The 21,599-nt window shown below is 41.3% G+C and overlaps 2 protein-coding genes across 2 annotated transcripts in view; one reads left to right on the top strand and one right to left on the bottom strand.

The window, feature by feature from the left end:
• Positions 1 to 3,600: 3,600 nt before the first annotated feature.
• On the bottom strand, positions 3,601 to 17,196 carry LOC106830024 (interferon-induced protein with tetratricopeptide repeats 5). The gene is made up of 2 exons (XM_044754524.2): positions 17,059 to 17,196; positions 3,601 to 6,654 (listed from the first exon to the last, which is right to left on the bottom strand). Exons 1-2 carry the CDS (start codon positions 17,061 to 17,063, stop codon positions 5,211 to 5,213), a joined length of 1,449 nt encoding a protein of 482 aa, XP_044610459.1. The 5' UTR covers positions 17,064 to 17,196; the 3' UTR covers positions 3,601 to 5,210.
• The window catches only part of LIPA (lipase A, lysosomal acid type), a 277,601-nt gene continuing 273,191 nt past the window's right edge, over positions 17,190 to 21,599 (top strand). The window contains exon 1 of the mRNA XM_070487561.1: positions 17,190 to 17,372. The gene's annotated coding sequence lies outside the window, so the exon portion shown is untranslated. The remainder of the gene's footprint in view (positions 17,373 to 21,599) is intronic.

Here is a 21,599-nt window from a genome sequence, read left to right on the forward strand (position 1 = left end):
TAAAGTTTGAGAAGTGCTGTGGTAGACTGTGTTTCCCAAAGACTTGTTCTGTTTATAACTAGCTCTCGTCGGCTGATTTCTAAAAACAGGTTAGTTGAAGCAAATGATCTTTTCTATGACACACTGTCTGAATGGCCCCTGAATGTGAGAGTTTTCTGAATTATGTGGCAAATGTTGGAGTTATTATGTACTTTAAGTTAAAAGAGCAGGGCGCCATCTACAGTTCATAGTGAGGTTCCAGGTAAAGGCCTCGGGGAAGGGGAAAGGGAGGGAAAGGGAGTTGAACCTGAAAATCCAACTTCGCAGTGCAAAGGGCTAAGGTACTCTGTGTGTGTGTGTGTGTGTGTGTGTGTGTGTGTGTGTGTATACACATGTGTCAGAGAGAGAGAAAGATTAATATTTTTGTTAGTTGGCAACTCTGATGGATTTTGAGGAGACTCTTCACATAATTGATGAGGAGGAATTTTGGGAAGAGATTCAATGCAATTCTGGGTTAATCTCATTCTACTTTAGTTTTGATGTGGCTCCAGAGTTGGGAGTCAGGCTGTCCTTTGAAGTAAGATCCTCCTCAAACCTGATTCTTCACTATTCTTGCTTATTCCTTCTGTTATTTCCCCTAACCTTTTTATTCAGAGCTTCCACATCACACACATATATAGTTTCCCTTAGGATTTCTACTTAGAAACGGAATGCATGGGATATAGATCAGACTAGGCCAGCCCACCAAAGGTATTATAGGCTGTAATAGTCATTTTCTTACCTGGCTGATCCTCAGAATGACTTTGGGTGCTCTACAAATATATACATTTCTAGGCTCCAGCCCTACAGCCTCTAATTTAGTAGGTCTGTGGTGGGACCTGGGAATTTGGTTTTTAAGAAGCTTCACCAGTGATTCTGATTTAGGGTTACGTTTGTGAAGCACTGATACAGTGGACAGAGAGTGCACTGTAAATTAGGTCAGATCTGTTTAAAATCCTAGTCCTACCACTTAACGCCTTAGTAGCTTGTGATTTTGAGAACATTACTCAACTTCTCTGAGCCTAGGTCTATGCATTTGCAGTGTTGAGCTGGCTAAATAAGGTAACGTGTTAAAGTGCCTAATCTAGTGAATGCAAAGCAGTTTTTCTATGGGTCTTTGCCATCACAAACATATACATGTGCAGGCTGACCACATGGGTAATCTGGGTTAGTCTGATGTCCAGATCATCCCATGCCCACGTTTATCATCTACCTTTGTTACACTGAATTTGGACTAGTCCTGTTAAGACCTGTGGACCTCACAGCAGCTAGTGAATAAGCTGGTGACGGCTTCTCCGGTCATTATTTCAGTCAACACAGCCATCTGTGGTACTTCAGACACGTTCATAGGCCATAATGCCTCTGGCTGTTCTACCGATTTTTTGAAGTTATCTCAAGTACAGTTGGTAGTAGTTGCTACAATGCGAGTATAACTTCTTCCCTTGCTCTGTCTTCTATATACCACCACCCTACCAGGCTGCCCTCCAGGATGCTGAGGAGGAAAGCAGATATCTGAAGGAAGAAGAGAACCAGACTGAGGAGACACAGCACCTAAAAATCCCAACACAAAAAGTTTACCTGGGGATTCAGTGTTAAGAATGACTCTGGCTCCTTTCTGAAATTCTTTACTTGCTACAGAGAAATGTATGGAGTGGGGGAAGAAGGCACTGATTTGAATCTACATACCCTTGGTGTTTTTGGCTGCCAGTATCCAATAGCAATTTTCTTGATAATTCCACCCCTGCACCTTGCAGTCCATATGCTTCCAGGGAAGTCCCCGTTCCTGGCTTTCAGGGCCAGCTATGTGTCTCAGACCTAACTAATGAGCATGATACCTTCCTCTCTGGCTATGATGACTGAATTGAGAATGGGCATGTAACCTGAGATGACCCTATGAGACCGCAAACCTGGAATTCCTCTATGGTTAGGGGAGGAGAAATGCTGTTTCACAGACATAGAGTGCATGTGGCAGTCATCTTAGGATCACAAGGGCAGGGCTTTCTCTGAATGGAGCCAAATTAATAAATCAGAGCTGAAAAGTAGAGAGAGTGGTTGTATCTTACACTGCTTAAAAAGATTCAGTGTTGCTTAATCAAGTTGAAAATAAGATTTCTTACTTTTCTTACTGTTTTAAAGACAGCTTAGCTTGGGTTTTCTATTATCTGTTCTGTTATTTGCAATGAATAGCATCTTATATACAAATATTTCCTTGACAACTTAAGAGATCTGGTCATCTGAATTGAAGTGCTGAATGCTACCAAGTGATGTAAAACACTTTCAAAAGCCAAATGCTCAGGTATAGGATGTCAAAGGCATACCTTAAAATGGCATGTGTGGAAAAACCTACACATAAGCAGATACTAAGTGGATAATTTGATTTTGGCTACATTAATAGAAGTATAGTTCACAGAAAAAAGAAGGGCTCATTCTACCACGGTCCTAAAACCTCCCTTTATTAAGGTATTAAGTTAAACTCTGAACACAAACCATTAGCAAAGGATAAAGACCATTTGAAGAGAATTCAAATTAACCATGATGGGGAGGAGACTTCAATGTCTCACGGGAGTGGGTGAAAGAAAATGGCATGTTAAGCTTAAAGCAGTCTCAGGGCCACAGGGCAACTGTGTTCAAATACTTTAAGGCATGTGTACTGGACATGTGGTTTTTGGCTACTCAGCATCACTTGACTTCTATTAATAGCCACCAATACGTATTTGGTGACTCACCTATCTCTTCAGTTTATCTGAAATAGTGCTGCTCCTGGACTATTAAATTATAGCAGCCATTACATTCCCATTTTTGCTTGGGTCAGTTTGAGCTGGGTTTTCTGCCATTTGCATCAAGAGTGCTAATACAGAATGTCACCTCTAAATGGGATTAGATCTGAGGTTCCTAATGACAGTCCAAAATTTGTAAAGTTCAAGTCAAAAGTCTTCAGCTAAATGGAAGAAACAAATTTCTAAGAATAAGGATTATCTGAAGATGAAAATGATCATTTAGGAAGTTAATTCATACCTCAGTTTTAATGTTTAATTGACAAAGGTGAAATCTGAGGTCTTTTTTAAAACCAAAGTTTATGAAATTATGTCTAAATAATTATAAATTTTAGGAAGGCAAGAGCAATTATTGACCAAATTTCAAGTTATTACAAACATATTAATTTTAGTTCATTTTACAGTTACATTTTTCATATGCTGATTTTATACTTTCTTAGAATGTTGACTTCTTCATATTTCAAGGTTTTAATATCTAGTGAACTTTAAAGTCACTTAATAGATTTTAAAATCTAATATTTAAATATAGAGGCTTATAGTTGTATCTTTGTTTTGATATAACTGTATTTCATTGCATGCGAAGTCTCTACTTGGGAACATAATCTTAATTACAACATTATTCCCAATGGAGGATAATGACTTGCTGCAAAAGAAAATATTTGCTGCAAAATGGGACAAATGGTTCTACTGATACTTCTACCTTCAGTCCTTTATGAAATAGTTCAGTAAAGATCATTCCCTTCCCTGTTCTTGCTTGTTGAACAAACAAATGAAATGAGAAAAATAAACAAAAAAGCAGAGACTTAAGTAAAACAAACATTTTAAAAAATTTATTTCATGAGATACACTGCAATATATATGTATGTTTGCATATACATAGGAAAAAATATCTGGAAGGATATATATCAAATTGTTAACAGTTTACCTTGAGGGGGGTAACTGGGGTAGGCTGAGGGGTTGCTCTCACCTTTAAATTTATATAGTTCTGTATATTTAAAATTTTACAATAAGAATTCATTACTTTTATAATAATTACAACGATATAAATTTTAAAAATGAAAAAGTAGTAACAAAAAGTAAACACACACATACATGCATAGTAGTTTTAAGAGCCACACTGGCAGGATGGAGAATTAAATCACATGGCACACCTTTCCATTAATGCTGTGGTGGTAAATATAATTGTGTAGTCTATAATCAAAGAAACATTACAGAAGCGGCTTTTAGTAACATCCCAATTTAAAAAGTGCCCTGGGATAAGAGCCCTTAAGCAGTGACTCTTCAAGGTGGATATTAAAACTGAAAGCAAGGCTTAACTATTCCTGCAGGATCTATAGCAAAACATATCAATCTGAACGCTTCAGACAAAAGAAAAAGCTTCCAAGAAGTAACTCTGGAATACTCAAACAGTTAACCAAAGGCCAGATATTGTGCGTATGACAACTCTACCCAGTTCAGACCCCAAACTAAATGCCTGAAATCTTGGCAATCTAGGGATATAGGTTAGGGACATCTACTTTACCCCTTTATTTATCATTTCTCCCAGTTTCTCAATTGGTTTGCTTTCTATCACAATGACTGTAACAAAAAATACTGGAATTTTAATTGGAAAGAATAAAAGTAATTCCAACTAGATTCAGTTTAGGTTTATTCTTCTAGTTAAAAAACCCGAGAAACTTGAGACTAATAATTTTTAATTATTCATTTTTTTCCTCAGAACTATTTCTAGCTACTTAATGAACATTTTGGGATATAATACTTCAGATTTCTCCTGGGGCCCTAAAGCTCTGTATTTGAGGAAATCTTTTTTCTCATGCTCTAGTTCATCTCCTTTTATTGAACTCATCAGAGATGACAAACTTATTTATTTTTATCAACTTTTTTCTTTCAACAAAGAGGATTCTTTAGGTGACCATCAGGTTGATGGTTAAATATCCTCATCAAAGTCAGAACGTCTGTAACTGGAAGGTTCCATCTTTTGCAAGCTGCATAGTTAAGAGCTTAACTAATATAATTGTGTATTTCTGAAAGAGTGCTCCTGACCTAGGCTCAAAGGTTTATGCAGGATTATACTCACTGCATAAATGAGTAATATGTGAAATCTGACAAAATTTAATCAGAAATTATAAATAGCAGAGATAAAAGGGTATAAAGTCATAATGGCCACAATATTTTTAAAAATTTCAACAGGTAGAAGGCTGCTGTTTCTCAATGGATTATAGTATTTTAATTAAATAAAATATAAAACAGCAAAAGAGTCATCATAATGTATATGAAGTATGTAGCATGATGCCTGGTACACAATGACCATTGAATAAAAATTGGTTCTGTAATGCACAATGGATTAAATCAATAAACAAAAATATAAGAACCCAAAAGGAAGAGAAAAGCTTAGAACTAATTTCCTAGAGTATGCATTTAAATGGAAAGTCGAAGCTCACAGAGAGCAGTAAGGAATTCTTCATTTTCTGGATCTATCTTTTGGGCCCTCTCATAGTACTCAGCAGCTTGCCTCTTTTCTCCCTCCAGCTTGTAAACAAACCCTAGGGCACTTAAACTCTGCACATCTGAAGCATTGTGACCAAGTCTCTTGGTAGCCAATTTCTTCAGAGCACTTGTCAGTTTGGTGCGCACGGATGACCTGTCTTTGACCTTTAAGGCTTCTAAATAATGGTGGATGGCAGTATTTTCTGATTTACGGTGAAATTCCTGAAAGCGGCCATAGTGGTAGTGGATCTGATGTTTGTGATCATCAGTTATGTTCTCCAGACGAAGGGCTTTCTGGAAAACCTCTTCAGCATTGTTATACTGGCCTCCCTCAGCATACATGTTGGCCAGGTCTGTGTAGGCAAATGCAAACATAGAGTCTCGCTCCACAGCTGCTTTGAAATGAAATATGGCAGATGTAATCAGCTCATCAACTTTCAGTTTATCCTTTCCTTTAGGTCTGTTGCGAGTGGCCTTCTTGATCTGGATCATTTGTGCCCTATAGCAAAGTCCCATTTGGTGATGCAGGAAAGAAGAGGTTGGTGTCACCTCCAAGGCCTTTCTCAAAAGTTCAAGAGCTCTGTCCCAGGAATTTTTCCTCCTGTAGAATTTGGCTGCATAACGAAGGACATATGGTTGGGATGATATTTGGTCCAGGATTTCTTCAATATACTTTTCCCCTTCAGCTTCTGCATGAACATCTTGAAGCTTCAGTGCCAGAAAAACCTTAATGTAGGTGTTATCTGGGTTCAGGGTAACAGCCTTCCTCAGAGGCCCCAGAGAAAAGCTCTTTATAGACCCTTCTCTGTCAGAATCATCCAGCCGATACACTGTGATGGCATAGCCGATGTTAAATTCTGGATTGTCAGGTTCCGCTTCCAGAGCCTTCTCAAAAGCCACTTTAGCCTTATGGTGATACTTTCCTCCAAATTTCAAGAGTGCCCACCCTTTCTCACAGTCAATCTCAGGACACTCCAACTTGTAGTGGGAAGGACAGGACAATTTCTTGCAGACATTCCCTACCTTGTCTATATACGTTTGAGCTTCTTTAAGCTGGTCCATGTGATAATACACCCAGGCATAGTTTCCCCAAGTGACCAGACTTCGTACTTCTTCTTTGTCTGAGTGTTCACGCTGGATTATTTCTTCTGCTTGTTCCAAGCACTCTAGGGCATCTTTATTTTGGCCTTTCAGGTGTTTCACATACGCCAATAGGTTATAAAGAGTAAGTCTGGATTTTGTGGTAAGAAATTCAAGCTGTTGCCCAATTGTGTCTTCCACCTCACAGAGATCAATGTCTTCTTTAAGTAAATTCCATGTAAAGTGACATTCCAACTCCAACAGAATGGCCTTCAAGGCATCCTCAGGAATTTCACTGTCAAAGATAAAATCCTTTTTAGATTTCTCAAAAAATTAAAAATAGAAATACTAGACGATCCAGCTAGCTGTCCTACTACTGGGTATTTATCCAAAGCACTTGAAATCAACAATACAGAGAGATTTATGCAACCTTATGTTCACTGCAGCATTATTCACAATAGCCAAGATGTGAAAGCAACCCAAGTGCCCATCAACTGATGAATGGATAAAGAAGATGTGTTACACACACACTCTCACACAAAATGGAATACTACTCAGCCATGAAAAAGGGCCAAATCGTCCCATTTGCAACAACATGGATGGACCTTGAGGGTATTATGTTGAGGGAAATAAGCTAGAGAAAGACAAACACTGTATGATTTCACTCATATGTGGATGATAAATAAACACATGGATAAAGAGAACAGATTAGTGGTTACCAGAGGAAAGGAGATGGCAAGGTGGGCGAAAGGGGTAAAGGTGCACCTATGTATGGTGATGGATAAAAACTAGACTATTGGTGGCAAGCACAATGCAGTCTCTATAGAAACTAATATATAGTAATGTACACGTGAAATTACATAATGAAATTACAGAATACGACCTCAATAAAATACTTTTTAAAAATTATAAAAATTAAAGATAAAATTCTTTTTAATTTTCAAGAAATAAAGGAAATAATGTTTAAACCCTAAATATTGTCCTTTGCTTAAAACCAATTTTATCTTTTATTTGATCTTACTTACAGTTAAAGCAGTAGGCTCCTATAACTTTATACCAGTTTTCTCTGTGTACAATTATGTCCTAGAAATATTTCATTAAATTCTCATTATTTATTGCATAACAAATTCTGGAAAGATGACAGGGTTTTCTATGTTACAGGGTATCTATTTCCTTTTAGCACTCACTAATCCACAAGGACCGCCTATTTTTGAAGAGGGGAATTTAAAATGTTTTACTTGCTAGCCTTGACAATTAATAATAATAAATATATAGTCAATAATTAATATAAAAATTCCATTATTGTATTAAGAGTAGAGAAAGGAGGGAAGAAGAGAAGGAAGAGAAGGTGAGAAATAAGAGAAGAAGACACTGCAGAAGACAGATAAGCCACAGGAACATCATTTTGCAGAGAAGAGAGGAAGAGAGGGAGGGGGGAAGGAAGGAAACCCCACAGAGAGAAAAGGCACAGGAACAGACAAGAACAGGTATACCAAGAGATAGGGAGAAGCATAAGTTTGAGATAGATAAAAGGAGAGTAACAGATTTATATAAAGATGGGGAAAAGGCAAAAGGAACCTAGGTTTTGATGTAAGTGCCACATCCTTCTGACCTCTGGGGTTGTGGGCAACAATAAAGGCTAACGCTTACTTATCATTGCCCTTGCTATTCATTTCAATCAAGAAATATTTGTTGAGCTCCCTTTGTGTGAGGCATAGTGTAATCACTGCAAGGCCCACTGGAAACACTGTCTCAAATTAGGAAGATGAAGGGGGAAGGAAGGAATAAGAAATATTTATTCATTCATTACTGAGAGCCTTTTATGTGCAAGATCTTCTGAATAACCCTGGGGATGTGAATGTGAACAAGACACGGCCTTGCTTATACAGAGCCTATATTATAAGTAAACATGGAAGTGACCCAGGAAGGGGACCTAGTCCAGTGTCATGGACATCGGTGGCTTTTACTTGATGAGGATCCCTTCTTTCAGTTTTCTTTTGTGGAACAATCTCTCCCCCTACTCTCAGTCCATGTGTTTTGAGACAGGCTGTCCACCCTTCACTCCAGTCTGTGGGAAGGCATAAGATATTCCAGCCATTCCCCGATCCTAGTCATCTGTTCATAGATAGTCCAATTAAAATATGATTTTGCTGAAATGGGACTTTGGTTAAGCTATTTCTCTTCCCTCCAAAAATTTTAAGCTGGTAGAATATATGTTTGGAGTTGCTGGTGGTTATCTTTGGGGATAACCTTCCTGAGAAAGAACCAAACGCAGAGAAAGCAGAGCTTAGACAGGAAGAAAGACAGACTGCTCATGATACCAACTAAATATCTATATCTAGTCTTGCCTGGATCACCCTGTCCATCACGGGACTTCTATTTTTTTAAGCAAATAATCTCTCTTTCTCTTTTTGCTTAACCAGTTCGAATTGGGTTTGTACTGTCTGCAACTGACAAAGTCCTAATAATAGACCCAGTTTTGTTTGTTTTGCTGATGGTGGTGGTGAGGCAGTCAGGAAAGACTTTTTAGTCTATTTAGTCTTATTGGCCATAATTAAGGGTCACAATAAATGTACAGAAAAAATTACTTAAGGCTTCTCTCCAAGAGGGAAATGCTCTAATTATGAGATGAACAGTGTCCTATGTGTATGTGCATTTCCCTTTTTGCTCCACAAAGAACCCTACTCCCTGTATGTACAATATATATTTGTATAAATGTTTATGGGAACTATAGTAATATTTCTATCAACCTTTATGGATCACCTCACTCATACTTGCCAGGCAATTTTCTAGTTGTAGTGGATAGAATAGTAAAAAGATAGAAAGGGGCCCTTTTTTCACGGTAATTCCACTCTGGGAGAGGGAACAAACGGAGTTGACAGAAAATAAACACGTAAACAAATCAATGGACAACATAATTCCAGACAGTAATAAGTGTTAAGAAGAAAAAAGAACCAGAGTAATGGGATTAAACGGTGGGAGTGGGAGAGTACTTTAGTTATGCTTGACAAGGAAAAGCCCTTGTAGAAAGGGGCAATTGCAGGAAGATCTCAATAATAAAAAGGAGGCACTCATGAAAGACCTGAGAGCAGAACAGTCTAGATCAGTGGTTCTCCACCAGGGTAGTTTTGCCCAGCAAGAGGACATCTGGTAATGTCTGGAGACAATGTGGCTGTCACCACTGGAGGAATGCTACTAGCATCTAACTGGGTCAAAACAAGACGCTGCTAAATGTCCTACAATGCACAGGTCAGCCCCAACAACAAAGAATTATCCAGCCTAAAATACCAATAATGCTGAGGTTTAGAAACCCTGGTTTCGGCTGAGCCATCAGTGAGCACAAAGGCCTGATGTGGGAACAAACTTGGAGAGTTCAGAGGACAGAAGAAAGAAAAGTGTGGCTGAAGCTTAGTAAACAAAAGGAGATGAGGTGTAGTAGTAGGCAGGGCTAGATGATGCAGGTCTTGGAATATAAATTTTAGTCTAATTGCAAAGGGAAACCACTGGAGTGAGATTTTTAAGTAGGGATCATGATTGAGCTAGGTTTAAAAAAATTTCTCTGGCTGTTCTGTGGAGAAAGGATGACAGAGGAAGTTGGGAAACTAGTGGGGAAGCTATATTCAACAAATATTTATTAAGAGCCTACTATGTGCAGGGCACTGTTCTAAGTATTGGGAATACAGCAATGAACAAAACAGAAGAAAAAATGCTGACTTCATGTAGCTTACATTCTAATACAGGGGTGGAGTATGCCATAAAAAGACCAAAGAATAAATGAAAGTATACAGTGTGTAAGATGATAATAAGTGCTAAGGAGAAAAATAAAGCAGGAGAGGGGAATGGGAGGCTGGCAAGGGGTCTGGGAGGTAACTAAAATTTAAATAGCTTGGGCGAGCTAATGTCCCTGAAAGAGGCATGAAAGCAGCTCTTGATGGAATCCAGGGAGAGATGATGCAAGCTTACACTTGGGTTGTAGTCAAGGGCTAGTGAGGACTGGATGGTTATACTTTGGAGGCAGAGCTGACATGTCTTTCTGATGAATTGGGTGTGGGGAGGACCATGAGTGAAAGAGGGAATCAAGAATAATTCCTATGCTTTTGACTTCAGGAAGTAAGTGGATATATCAAGAGAACTATTTTGAAATGTTAAATTTGAGATTTCTATTAGACATTCAAGTGAAGATGACAAGTATGAAGTTGGATATTAATGAAGAAAATCCTGGAGATGAGGAAGCATGACATTAGAACTAAGGATACAAAACTGGGAGTCATCAGCATGAGATGAACTTTAAAACCAGGAGATCTAGAGGAAATTACTTTCGGAGTGAGCACACAGGGAGAAGGTCAAAAACTATGCTGTAAGACATAGTTACACTATGCTGTAAGACATGTAAGACTCTGCTGTGAAGCAGAGTAGAAGGACAGGAAAGGAGGCCAAGAAAGAACAATCAGTGAGGGAGCAGGAGAATTGAGAAACCTGGTGTCATGAAAGCCTAAGGAAGAAAATGTTTACTTCAAGAAAGAAAGATGGATATTCAATGTGTAAAATGGTTCTAAGAGGTTGAGAAAATATGGACAGAGAATGATATATCACTTTTTTCTGGCAGGAGTAAACGTGTGGGGGACCTTGATAAGTGTTTTAATAGAATGGTAGGGATGAACATATTACTGGACAAAGTTGAGGGAATAATGAGAGGTAAAGAAGTGGATATCGGGAATATAGGCCACTCTTTCATGGAATATTACTATGAAGGGAGTAGAGAAATAGTGCTACAGCTAGAGGGAGGCTGGAGGAATTGTCAAAAAAAATTTAATTATGATATTTTTAATGACTTAGTGATATGCCAAGGGAAAGGGTCCAATATTAAGGGAGAAAATGATGCTTGTGGGAGAGAAAGAGGGAAATTGCAAGATGGAATATGAAGCAGAAGTAAAGCTATCCACTGTTAATGCTCAAATCTTTATCTCCAGCCTCAAACTCCTAACCATGGTTGCTATGCCCTTCAGCATTTGGCCCACATCTACTTCTCTAGCCTAATTTTGTACCTCTTTCTTCTCACTCACTGCACTCCAGCCATACAGGCTTTTAAAAGAATTTTATTATTTCTTATTTCTCATGCCAAGTATGTTCCTACCTCAGGGCACCTGTACCTCCTTTTTATTGCCTCTGTGAACTCTCCCTAAGAGAGTTCAAGGGCTTACTTATTCTCCTAATTCTGGTCTTGGCTCAAATGTCAGCTCTTCACAGAGGCCTACCCCTGACCACCTTAGCTAAAGCTGCACCCCCACCTTGCCAGTCATCCTAAAGTCTAGTCTATCGTATTTTCCTGTTCTTCATAGCACTTATATCAATATTTGCTGGGGTTTGGGAAGGAGGAGAAAAGTGCTTTGAATCAAATATGAGATTGAGGAATTGGACTGAGTCTTTAACAACTGGAAAGAGGCTATCCTAATAGCCAAAAGTGATAGAAGAGTTAGAGAACTGGATTATTTGCACAATTAGTAGTAGTCATTGGAAAAATAAAACCATTTAATATTTATAATCAAATACACTACTCTATGAAATGTTTTCCAAATTTTATGAACACTAAATTTAAACATTCATAGTTGACATATTTAGTAGAAATTTGAGTCAGCTTATGATTTCAATTTTATAATTTTTTCAAATTTATTCTCTTTCTGTGTATATACATATACACACATATATACATATATACAGATCCTACATTTTAATGACTATAGGTTCTAGACCTAAGATTTCCAAAAGAACTTTCTGCCATGATGGAAATGCTCTTATCTGTGCTGTACAAAATGGCAGACATTAGCTACATGTGGCCACTGATCACTTTAAATGTGGCTCATACTAAGGAACTGAATTTTTAATTTTATTTACTTTTAATTAATTTAAATAGCACATAGTCTAGTGGCTACTGGATGGGACAGGATAGCTGGAGACACTGGGCCTATAGGGCTTAATGGATAAAAAGGCCTCAAGCCCAACAGGTTAGAGTTCTCCTTTAACTTGAAATTTTTGCTATTTTATTCAAGGTCAAGAGCTAAATTAAATGGCAAAGAAGGATGTTTTTGAAAAACCAACTTTAGGCATGTGACCTGGGCTTCCTACAGATTCAGCTCAATAGTATAAAAGTTACACTATTTATAATACACTATCTAGAATCAGATGAGTACTCAAAAAAAATAACCAAAACTACCATTCAGTGATAGTTTACTATATGCCAGGCAGTGTGCCAAGCACGTTATACAAATTACATTTAATTTTTATAACAATCTCTTATTATTTTCACAATTTTATGGATGAGGACTGGGAGACAGAGAGTTTTTTTGTTTTGTTTTTTGAGGAAGATTAGCCCTAAGCTAACATCAGCTGCCAATCCTCCTCTTTTGCTGAGGAAGAGTGGCCCTGAGCTCACATCTGTGCCCATCTTCCTCTACTTTATATGTGGGATGCCTACCACAGCATGGCTTGCCAAGCGGTGCCATGTTCGCACCTGGGATCCGAACTGGCGAATCCTGGGCCGCCAAAGCAGAACATGCGCACTGAACTGCTGCGCCACCAGGCTGGTCCCAGAGAGTTTAAATTACACATTCAAAATTACAGAGCTATAGGGGCTGGCCCCATGGCTGAGTGGTTAAGTTCACGTGCTCCACTTCGGCAGCCCAGGGTTTCACCAGTTCAGATCCTGGGCGTGGACATGGCATGGCTGATCAAGCCATGCTCAGGTGGCATCCCATATGCCACAACTAGAAGGACCCACAACTAAAAATATACAACTATGTACCAGGGGGCTTTGAGGAGAAAAAGGAAAAAGAAAATATTAAAAAGAAAAGATTATAGATATAAAGTGGCTGGGCCAAGATTCAAACCTAGTTCTGCCTGACTGAAAAGCTAATGCCTTTCAACCATAATGCTATACTACCTCTTTAATATAAAAATTTGGGGTCATTTTTTAGAATAGTTTACTTTAAAATATAAGATATATCTAACGTATGTAAAATTCACTTTGCCTCAGGAGGACCTAAAAAGAAAACAAGAAGAGATTTTAGAGCAGCTTAGAGAGTAGGTAAAAGGTCTGTGCGATTGCCCCTTAGAAAAGACATACCAGATATTTAAAAGTCTCAGGATAAGAAAACAATGGTTTCAAATATGAGTCCTCAATCTAAAGTCACAACATTCCGAACTGTTGGAGTTGTTTTGAGATGGTGCTACTTCTTACCAGGATTTGCTGTGCAGAGTATTTCAGACAGGGAGTGGCAGAGAGATTTCTTTCTTTTTCTTCCCTCCCCAAAGCCCCATTACATAGTTGTATATTCTAGTTGTAGGTCCTTCTAGTTGTTCTATGTGAGCCGCTGCCACAGCATGGCTGCTAACAGATGACTGATGTGGTTGCCTGACCAGGAACCAAACTTAGGCCACCAAGCAGTAAGAGTGCCGAACTTTAACCACTAGGCCATCAGGGCTGGCTCGAGAATTATTCTTTAAGGATGATTAATGATTCTCTCAAACAAAACGAAAGAGCTAGCCAAAAATGTATTAGAAGTGAACCAAAGGAAAAGCAAGAATCTTAGTTATCACAGACATAATTATCATCATTATTAAGGGAATTAAAATATTTTTTTCCCAACAATCCAATTAAAGACTTTCTGACGTATATGCTGATGATCTTCCAATGTATTTCCTCTAACTCTGATCTCTCCCCTGAATTCCAGACTTACCTAATCTTCAATTCACATCTTCAATTACAAGTTCAACTAGCAACTCAAATAAACATATCCAATACAGAAATCTGGGCTCCTTGAGCATGTTCCTCCCTCAGTCTTCCCCACCTTGTTTGGCACCTCTTAGTTCCAAGGCCAAATAACCTAGGAGTAATCTTTGATTGCTCCTCTTCTCTCAACTCCTCATTCAATCCAATAGGAAGTCCTCTTAATTCTACCACCCAGATGCATCTCAAATCCATCCACTTTTCTCCATTTCCACTGCTAATTTCCTAGTCTAAAACACAATTACCTTCCCTTTGAGCTGCGGAAAAATCTGGTCTCCCTGCTTCCACTTTTGGTTCCCACATAGTACCAGTAGACTTTTGAAAATGTAAACCAGATTATGTCCGTACCCTGGCTTAAAATCTCCCAATGACTTCCCAACATCCCTAGATATTAATCCAGCCCTTGCCATGTCCTACAAGTCCCTAAAGGAGCTGGCCTCATCTGTCTGTCCAGCCTTCTCTCCTACTACTCTCTTCATTTACTGTGCTTTAGACATACTGACCTTCTTCCTATCTTGAACATATCAAGTTCAAGGACTTTTACGCCTGTTATGTTTACTCAGATTGCTCTGCTCCTAAATTTTTGCATGACTAGCTCTTTCCTGTAAGTTCAGCTCAAATATTCCCTACCTAAGAGGCTGCCTGTGGCAGAGGTATCTAAGATAGCCCCCTGCATTCTACATCACTGTCTTAGCCCATTACACTATTTTATTTTCCTTATAGCACTTATCACTTTCTGAATTATGTTGATTCTTTACTCACTTATCTACTGTTTGTCTATTTCCCCGTTTAAATGTAAGCCCCATGAGAATAGGGACCTTGTTTTGATTTTATTTTTTCACCTCTGTGTCCCCAGCATCTCTTATCCTAGGCATATGGTAGAAGCTCAATAAATAAATATTTGTTGAATGAATGAATGAATGCAGTTCCATATTGGCAACTTCTGGCATGTCCAGCCCAGAGGCATAAGTCTAGCATAAAAAGCACCTAAATGCCAGATGAGGGAATTTCTGTTAGTTCTTTCCTTCTGCTAATAAAGACAGAAGCTCTAAACTTTCTCCCACTTCACTCTGCCCTATCCCACTTGTCTTTCTATCTTGGCATGCTCTGTGTCTGACTTCATGTTTGGATTTTGAAAATAGGTTTTGGGAGCCGGCTCCGTGGCCGAGTGGTTAAGTTCACGCGCTCCGCTGCCAAGGCCCAGGGTTCGGATCCTGGGTGTGGACATGGCATCGCTCGTCAGGCCACGTTGAGGCGGCATCCCACATCCCACAACTAGAACGACCTGCAACTAAGATATACAACTGTGTACAGGGCGGGTTTGGGGAGATAAAGCAGAAAAAAAAAAAAAAAGATTGGCAAGTTGTTAGCCCAGGTGCCAATCCTTAAAAAAAAAAAAAAAGAAGAAAATAGGTTTTGGACTGTTTCATACAATCCTGATTAGGAAACCTGGCAAGACCGTGCCTTGGTAGTTGTTCCTTTCTCTGGGGTAACTGTACCAAAATCCTAGGCACGACATGCCATGAGCTGAACAGCCTGCCCAGATCCATGACAATATGGGCTTAGCAGCCCCATGCCCATCCATAGAGTAAAATGAACACCTGCTTCTGTCTGGAAGGTTTCTATCAGCTCAGCCCAAGGACAATGAGTAGGGCTGCCTCAGGCATTCTGAATGTGGTCTGAGATCTCAAAGGGATTTTCAGACTCCACTGCTTTGCCCAGACTCTGTGGAATCTCTGCATAACTGGATGCCGTGAGTTTTCCTTTTTTAAACTTTGTTCACTTAAGTTGTAAACTTTGTCTCCGGGAGGCTGGTGGAGAGCGACTATTGTGTCTGAAGGGGTATTTATCTTCAGGCAATTCTGGAGTTTTGCCTGGAAGGAGCAGTCTTTCACTGTTCCTGGGAGACAGTCCCCAATGGGGTTCATCCCTCTTCCACCCCATCTTGCATATAGATACTGTGCACCCCGTTTTTCCTGTTTCTCCAGTCTCCTTCCTGATACCTCCCTCCCTTCTTACAAATGTTCGAAGTGAGGCACTTATTTTCTTCTTTACTTACAATAATAGTCAAGATATGCAAATAGCATGTGCTAAGCAATTAACCCTTTCCACAGTCCTAAGAGATGGCTGCCATTAAGTTTTATAACATCTAAGAAACAGACTCACCGAGTTTAGGAAACTTTGCTTTGGGTCACCCAACTAGAAGTTGTGCAGAGTCAGCATTCAGAACAAAGGACTATCTGCCTCAGGCGCCCAAGATCTTAACCTCTCAGTCTTCAACTTCTGAAATGCGGATGGTTCAGTGACCACATGCAGGGCAGGGTGCTAGCCCCGGGGACAGGACACAAAATGGGGACGAAAAGGACCCCACCAGCATGCACTAGTGAAGGGGACGGGGAAGAAATCATCATAGAAGAGCGGATCGGGCGGAGCAGTAAGACCGTGTAGCGGAACAAAGGTAGCTCCCGGGGAGGGAGGAACTCAGACCCAGAAATCAGGCAAAATGGCAGCAGCAGACGATGCGCCGCCTGGAGGGCTGCGGCCAAACCGCGTCTGCACACACTGAGGGAACGGCAGCTGCAGCCCTGGGAAGGAGGGGACGGCCACGGCCCTAAGGGGATCCGCGCCGCGGACACGCCGGCGCACGGCCCCCGGGGCGGCCGCAAACAATCTCGGGCAGATACCCGGGCGGCCGCGCGGAGCCGCCGGGAGACAGGCCTCCCCGGGCGCGTGCCTCGGCCCCCCTCCCCGTCAGGCCCGACTTCAGACGCCCGGGAGTCCAGACGCCCGGCTGCGGGGCGGGAGGGGCTTGGCCCCTCAAAGGGCCGCAGCGCTGCGCTGAAAACGGGACAAGGAGAAACACCGGTGTGAATAAAGGCCTAGGCAGAGTTGGGAGGAGCGGGGAAGAGCCCTTACCTCATGGCGGCGGGGTCGGCGAGGGAAGCCGCAGCCCCTCGGGCTTTCTCCTCAGGACTGGGAGCACGAGCTGACAAGCGGCGGCGCGCGCCCGAGCGCGTCCGTGTGCGTGTGCGTGGGCGCGGGTGTGTGCGTGGGCGCGGGTGTGTCCGTGGGCGCTGGCGTGTGCTCCCGCGCTGCAGCTGCCCTTTTCTATCGGTGCGGGGGGGTTGGTCTTCTTGAAGGCGGGACCGAGGCGGAATGGGTAACTGGAAAGTGAATCTGATCCGCGACTGGGCGGCGTCCAGCTGCGGGAAACGAAACTTCTGCAAGAGGTGAGGGGGGCCCTGGCCGGTCTGAGGAGCTGAAGGGAGACGTCTTGGGAGCCCGGGGTCGTTGAGTGCGGAGTTTGAAGCCGGGGACTTTGAACCTGGGGACTTTGGTCTTGGTTCTCATCTGTCTCGCGGAGGTTCTCTATTGAGTTATTTTTGTTTTGAAGAACGTGACAGGAGATTGTTCAGCGTGATTTGTGTTATGAGGGTGGCAGCGATGCTCTTTCCATCTTTATGTACCCTGAGCTGAAACGGAAGTCCCTGCTCTCATTCTTGCCTCAACAGACAACACAGGTGGTGCACCTGTGCCATTATTTCCGTTGTGTAAATATAGAGAAATTTGGGGGTCAAATGTATATATATATTTTATAGTTCCCTAGCTATTGCTGAATAGCTTTGCAAAGAGATTTATACACCCTCACCCACAATCCTATGAGAGCGGTTGCCTTCTGTGCCCTTGTCAACCATGCTTCCTGTAATAAGGTCCTAATAAAGAAGGGGTGGTATTGGGAATCTAAGCAGAAAGTGCTAAATACACTAAAGTTTTGTCCCCTTCGAATTCAATCATTCATTCATTCAACAAATTTATTAAGCGACTGCTAAGAGCCAGACATTGTTCAAGGCACTGTCAATACAGCAATGAATAAAACAGACAAGGGACAAGCCCTGCCTCCTCACTGTCTTCTGCGTCTGGCTCCTGGATATGCAGAGAGAGACAAGATAATTCTCAAACTTTGAGAAAAACTTAAAAAGGCACCAGTTATCACTTTTATATCATTCCGTTGACTTTGCTTTGTAAATGGACAACGATGTACAGTCTCATTCTGTGGCCACTAGTCTGAACACTGCTGACTTTATTTTTTAATTCGAGAATGCCAACGAGACATGTAGGTTTATTGGCTTTACTTAGAGGGAGGGTGTCCAGTGGCGGCCAGCTGGACGGAAGTATACGAATACCTACATCCGCCCCCTAAGAGAAGCTTGCTTAAGTAGGCAGAGGAACAAAGGCTGCATGCTTGCCAAAGGGCTGTCCTTGGTAGGACCAGTGTTCCTAGGAACAGTAGGTGACATGGAGGGTCTCTGTGTCCCTGTAAGACAGGATGTTGTTCTTCTGGGATAAGGGAGGATCCAGGCTGGCCAGGCCCAGATGGTTACAAATCCTGGTAGCTGGGCTGCCTGCCCAGAAGGGAGCCAGAAGCACATGGTTGCAATGGGCCTAGGGATTTTTGCTAAGCAAGCAAGGCCCAGGCCCTCCATTATGTCAGATGGTGCTATGGAGAAAAAGCATAGAGAGGGTTGGAGTGCAGGGTGTTCTGCTGTTATAGATATGTTGGTAAGAGAAGGTTTCACTGAGAATGTGGCAGTTGAACAGAGATCCGAAGGGGGTGAAGGAGTGAGCACTGTGGATATGGGGCTAGGGAAGAGCATTCAAGGCAGGGGAAACAGGAGGTGCAAAGGCCTGGAGGTCAGAGCACACTTGGCATGTGTGGGTGGTGTGTGTGGAGTGGGGAGAGCAGGGGGGAAGTCTGAAGAAATGAGGTCAGTGAGATAATGTGAGTGTGGTGGGCCTCTGGGCTATTGTAATGTTTATCCGAAGTGGGAAGCCACATTTTAGAAAAGGTACTGAATGGTTTATTTGGGATAGAAAAATAACCCAGAGTTTCCTTCTTACCAAGGAAGTAGAAAAGTTTAATAGAGCTGCAGTGTTTGAAAAAGTTTCCCATTCGTTGATGGCGTTTCTCTTCCTTGTTTCCTTCGTTTCACTTAGCTGTTTCTGGGCCAATAGATTGTCTTTGCTTATTAAGGTTTAAATGGATAGCAGCTAAGCAATCAGTGGTAAAAAATCAAAGGAAAAAGAAATCCTGCTTATCTACTTATAATGTTTAGACATTCAAATTCAGAAATGCAAAAACATCTATAAAAATTTTAAAGGAATATACATTTTCAGGATTGAGAAGAAACAAGGGCCTGACAGTTGAGTGGGTGTTGAACATGCTGAAGTTCCTGGATGCAATTTGAGTATCAGTCTTTTTTTCCTAGATTTTTGGGTTGGGTGGAATCTTGGCAAAATCAGTGGTGTATTGTCTTTTGAATTTATTTGTTTCAACGTGTAAAACAGAGCAACTAGAGAACAAGGGAAATAGGTTGTGAAACCTGCCAAGTGATCTAAAATCTGCTTGGGAAACTGAAACTTAAGCAATAACTCTTCCAAGAAACACACGTAAGTCAGTTCTCAATCTTGGCACTATTGACATTTGGGCTGGAGAATTCTGTGTTGTGGGAAGCTGTCCAGTGCATTCTAGGATGTTTAAGCAGCCAGCTTGCATATACCCACCAGATGTCAGTAGTACCCTGCTGTTGTGAGAACCAAAATTGTCTGCAGATGGTGCCAAATGTGACTTTTTTCTCCCTTGGCTCCCAAATCCTCCCCTCTCCTCTTATATCCCCCTCAGTTGGGAATCACTGCTGTAAATACTACCCTCACGTACATTCCTCATTTATTTGAATTAGGCCACATAGCACAGTCTGCAAGAGATTGGAGGTAGATTCCAGGTAGGAGAGCAAAAGTTGTATACAAATCAAGAGAAGTTGGGGATGGCACTGGAGTTCAGGAGGTTCCTGGGTGAGAGAGTGGGTATCAAGGGGAATGTCAGAAAAGGCCTACTGCCTTCAGCATAGGGCTCCAGAGTGGAAGTGGCTGTTACCATGTTTGGTCTGGCTGGGGAAGAGATACAAAGCTATGGACATAGGCTTAGGGTGGGTAGTTCAAGCTGAGGCAGGCTGTAGGGTAGATGCCCTTGGTCCCAATACAGGTCCAGCTCTAGCAGCATATGGAGAATGGGGACATTGGTGGCCAGGGTGGTCCCCAAAGAACTGGAGCCTACAGTGGTGTGTAGACAGCAATTAGCAAAGATCTGGGTTGGGACTCATATAACAGTAGGAAATGGCTGGAGCTGTGGTTTGGCCTGATTTAGGGGTACCTGAGAGACACTCCCTGGGCACTTGGAGGAGTCCTTGAGTGGGAGAATCTAAATAAGGACAGCAGCTGTGGTTCTGTCAGTCATTTACATGGGAGTAACAAGCTTCTGAAATTAGGCTGTCAATTTAAAGAGACCTCTTGGTAATGCCTGGAGATATTCATGTGTAAGTTTGGCAAAAGTATTTTCAACACCAAAGAGCATTCATTTTCCTGAATTTGCTGCATGTTTTTCTCTGCAAATATCCAGACTGTCCCACGCTTGGTTTTACTGAGTTCTGGAAAGTGCAGAGATCTCTTCTAGAATTGCGAGGAATGGGATAGAGAGATGGTATTAGGTTATAGCACACACTAAGTAACCGTAATCTCTGGAGATTGTCAAAGACACCTCTCACGAACACATTACATAATCCAGAGATTTATTTTGCATTAATGAGCTCAGCTTTCTGGGTTCAATGATGTATAGCAATGTCTGGGAAGAGTTGCCTAACAGTCAAAGAATTGACTAATTATCCAAGAATTATTTGCTTTTAATATTGCTGACTTTGGCAGAGTTGGCAGTGGTTAGACTTATTTTAGCACCACGCAGCCTCCTTACCCCAAATCAAGAACTTTAAGGTACCGTTTTTGTTAAATCTGATAAATCTCTTGTTTTAGTGATAGTGAAGTTGGGAAGATTGCTTCTCTGTAACTCTTATGCCTCCCCCTCAATGATACACATTTTGCTCACTTCAATTCCTATAGAATTTCAGTTAAAATCCAAAGCCTACCCAAGATTCCTGTGAATTCCATGGAGACTTGTATTCCGATGTATTAGGGGTCCCCACCAGGAAATGCAGGCAGCTCTAGAAGCTGGAAAAGGTACAAAAAGGATTGTCCCCTCCAGCCTCCAGAAGGAGTGTGGCTGCCAACAGCTTGATTTGAGTCCAGTGAAATCCATTTCAGACTTCTGACCTGCAGAACTGTAAGATAATAAATTTGTGTCATTTTTAGCCACCAAGTTTGTGCTAATTTCTTATAGCCACAATAGGAAATTAATACATCTTCTCTCAAATCCAAGAATAAAAACCAATAACATTGTTTCCTTGTGTTTCCTCTTAAAAATATTATTTGTTGTGCATTGCCTTTTAATAAAATGTCATAAGGGAAGGTGATTGCTGGGGCCGGCCCCGTGGCCTAGTGGTTAAGTTTGCCCACTCTGCTTTGGCGGCCCAGGGTTTTGCCGATTCACATCCTGGGCTCAGACACAGCAC

Source organism: Equus asinus, chromosome 2 (genome assembly GCF_041296235.1).
Source record: "Equus asinus isolate D_3611 breed Donkey chromosome 2, EquAss-T2T_v2, whole genome shotgun sequence".
In the NCBI taxonomy this organism is placed as follows: domain Eukaryota; kingdom Metazoa; phylum Chordata; class Mammalia; order Perissodactyla; family Equidae; genus Equus; species Equus asinus.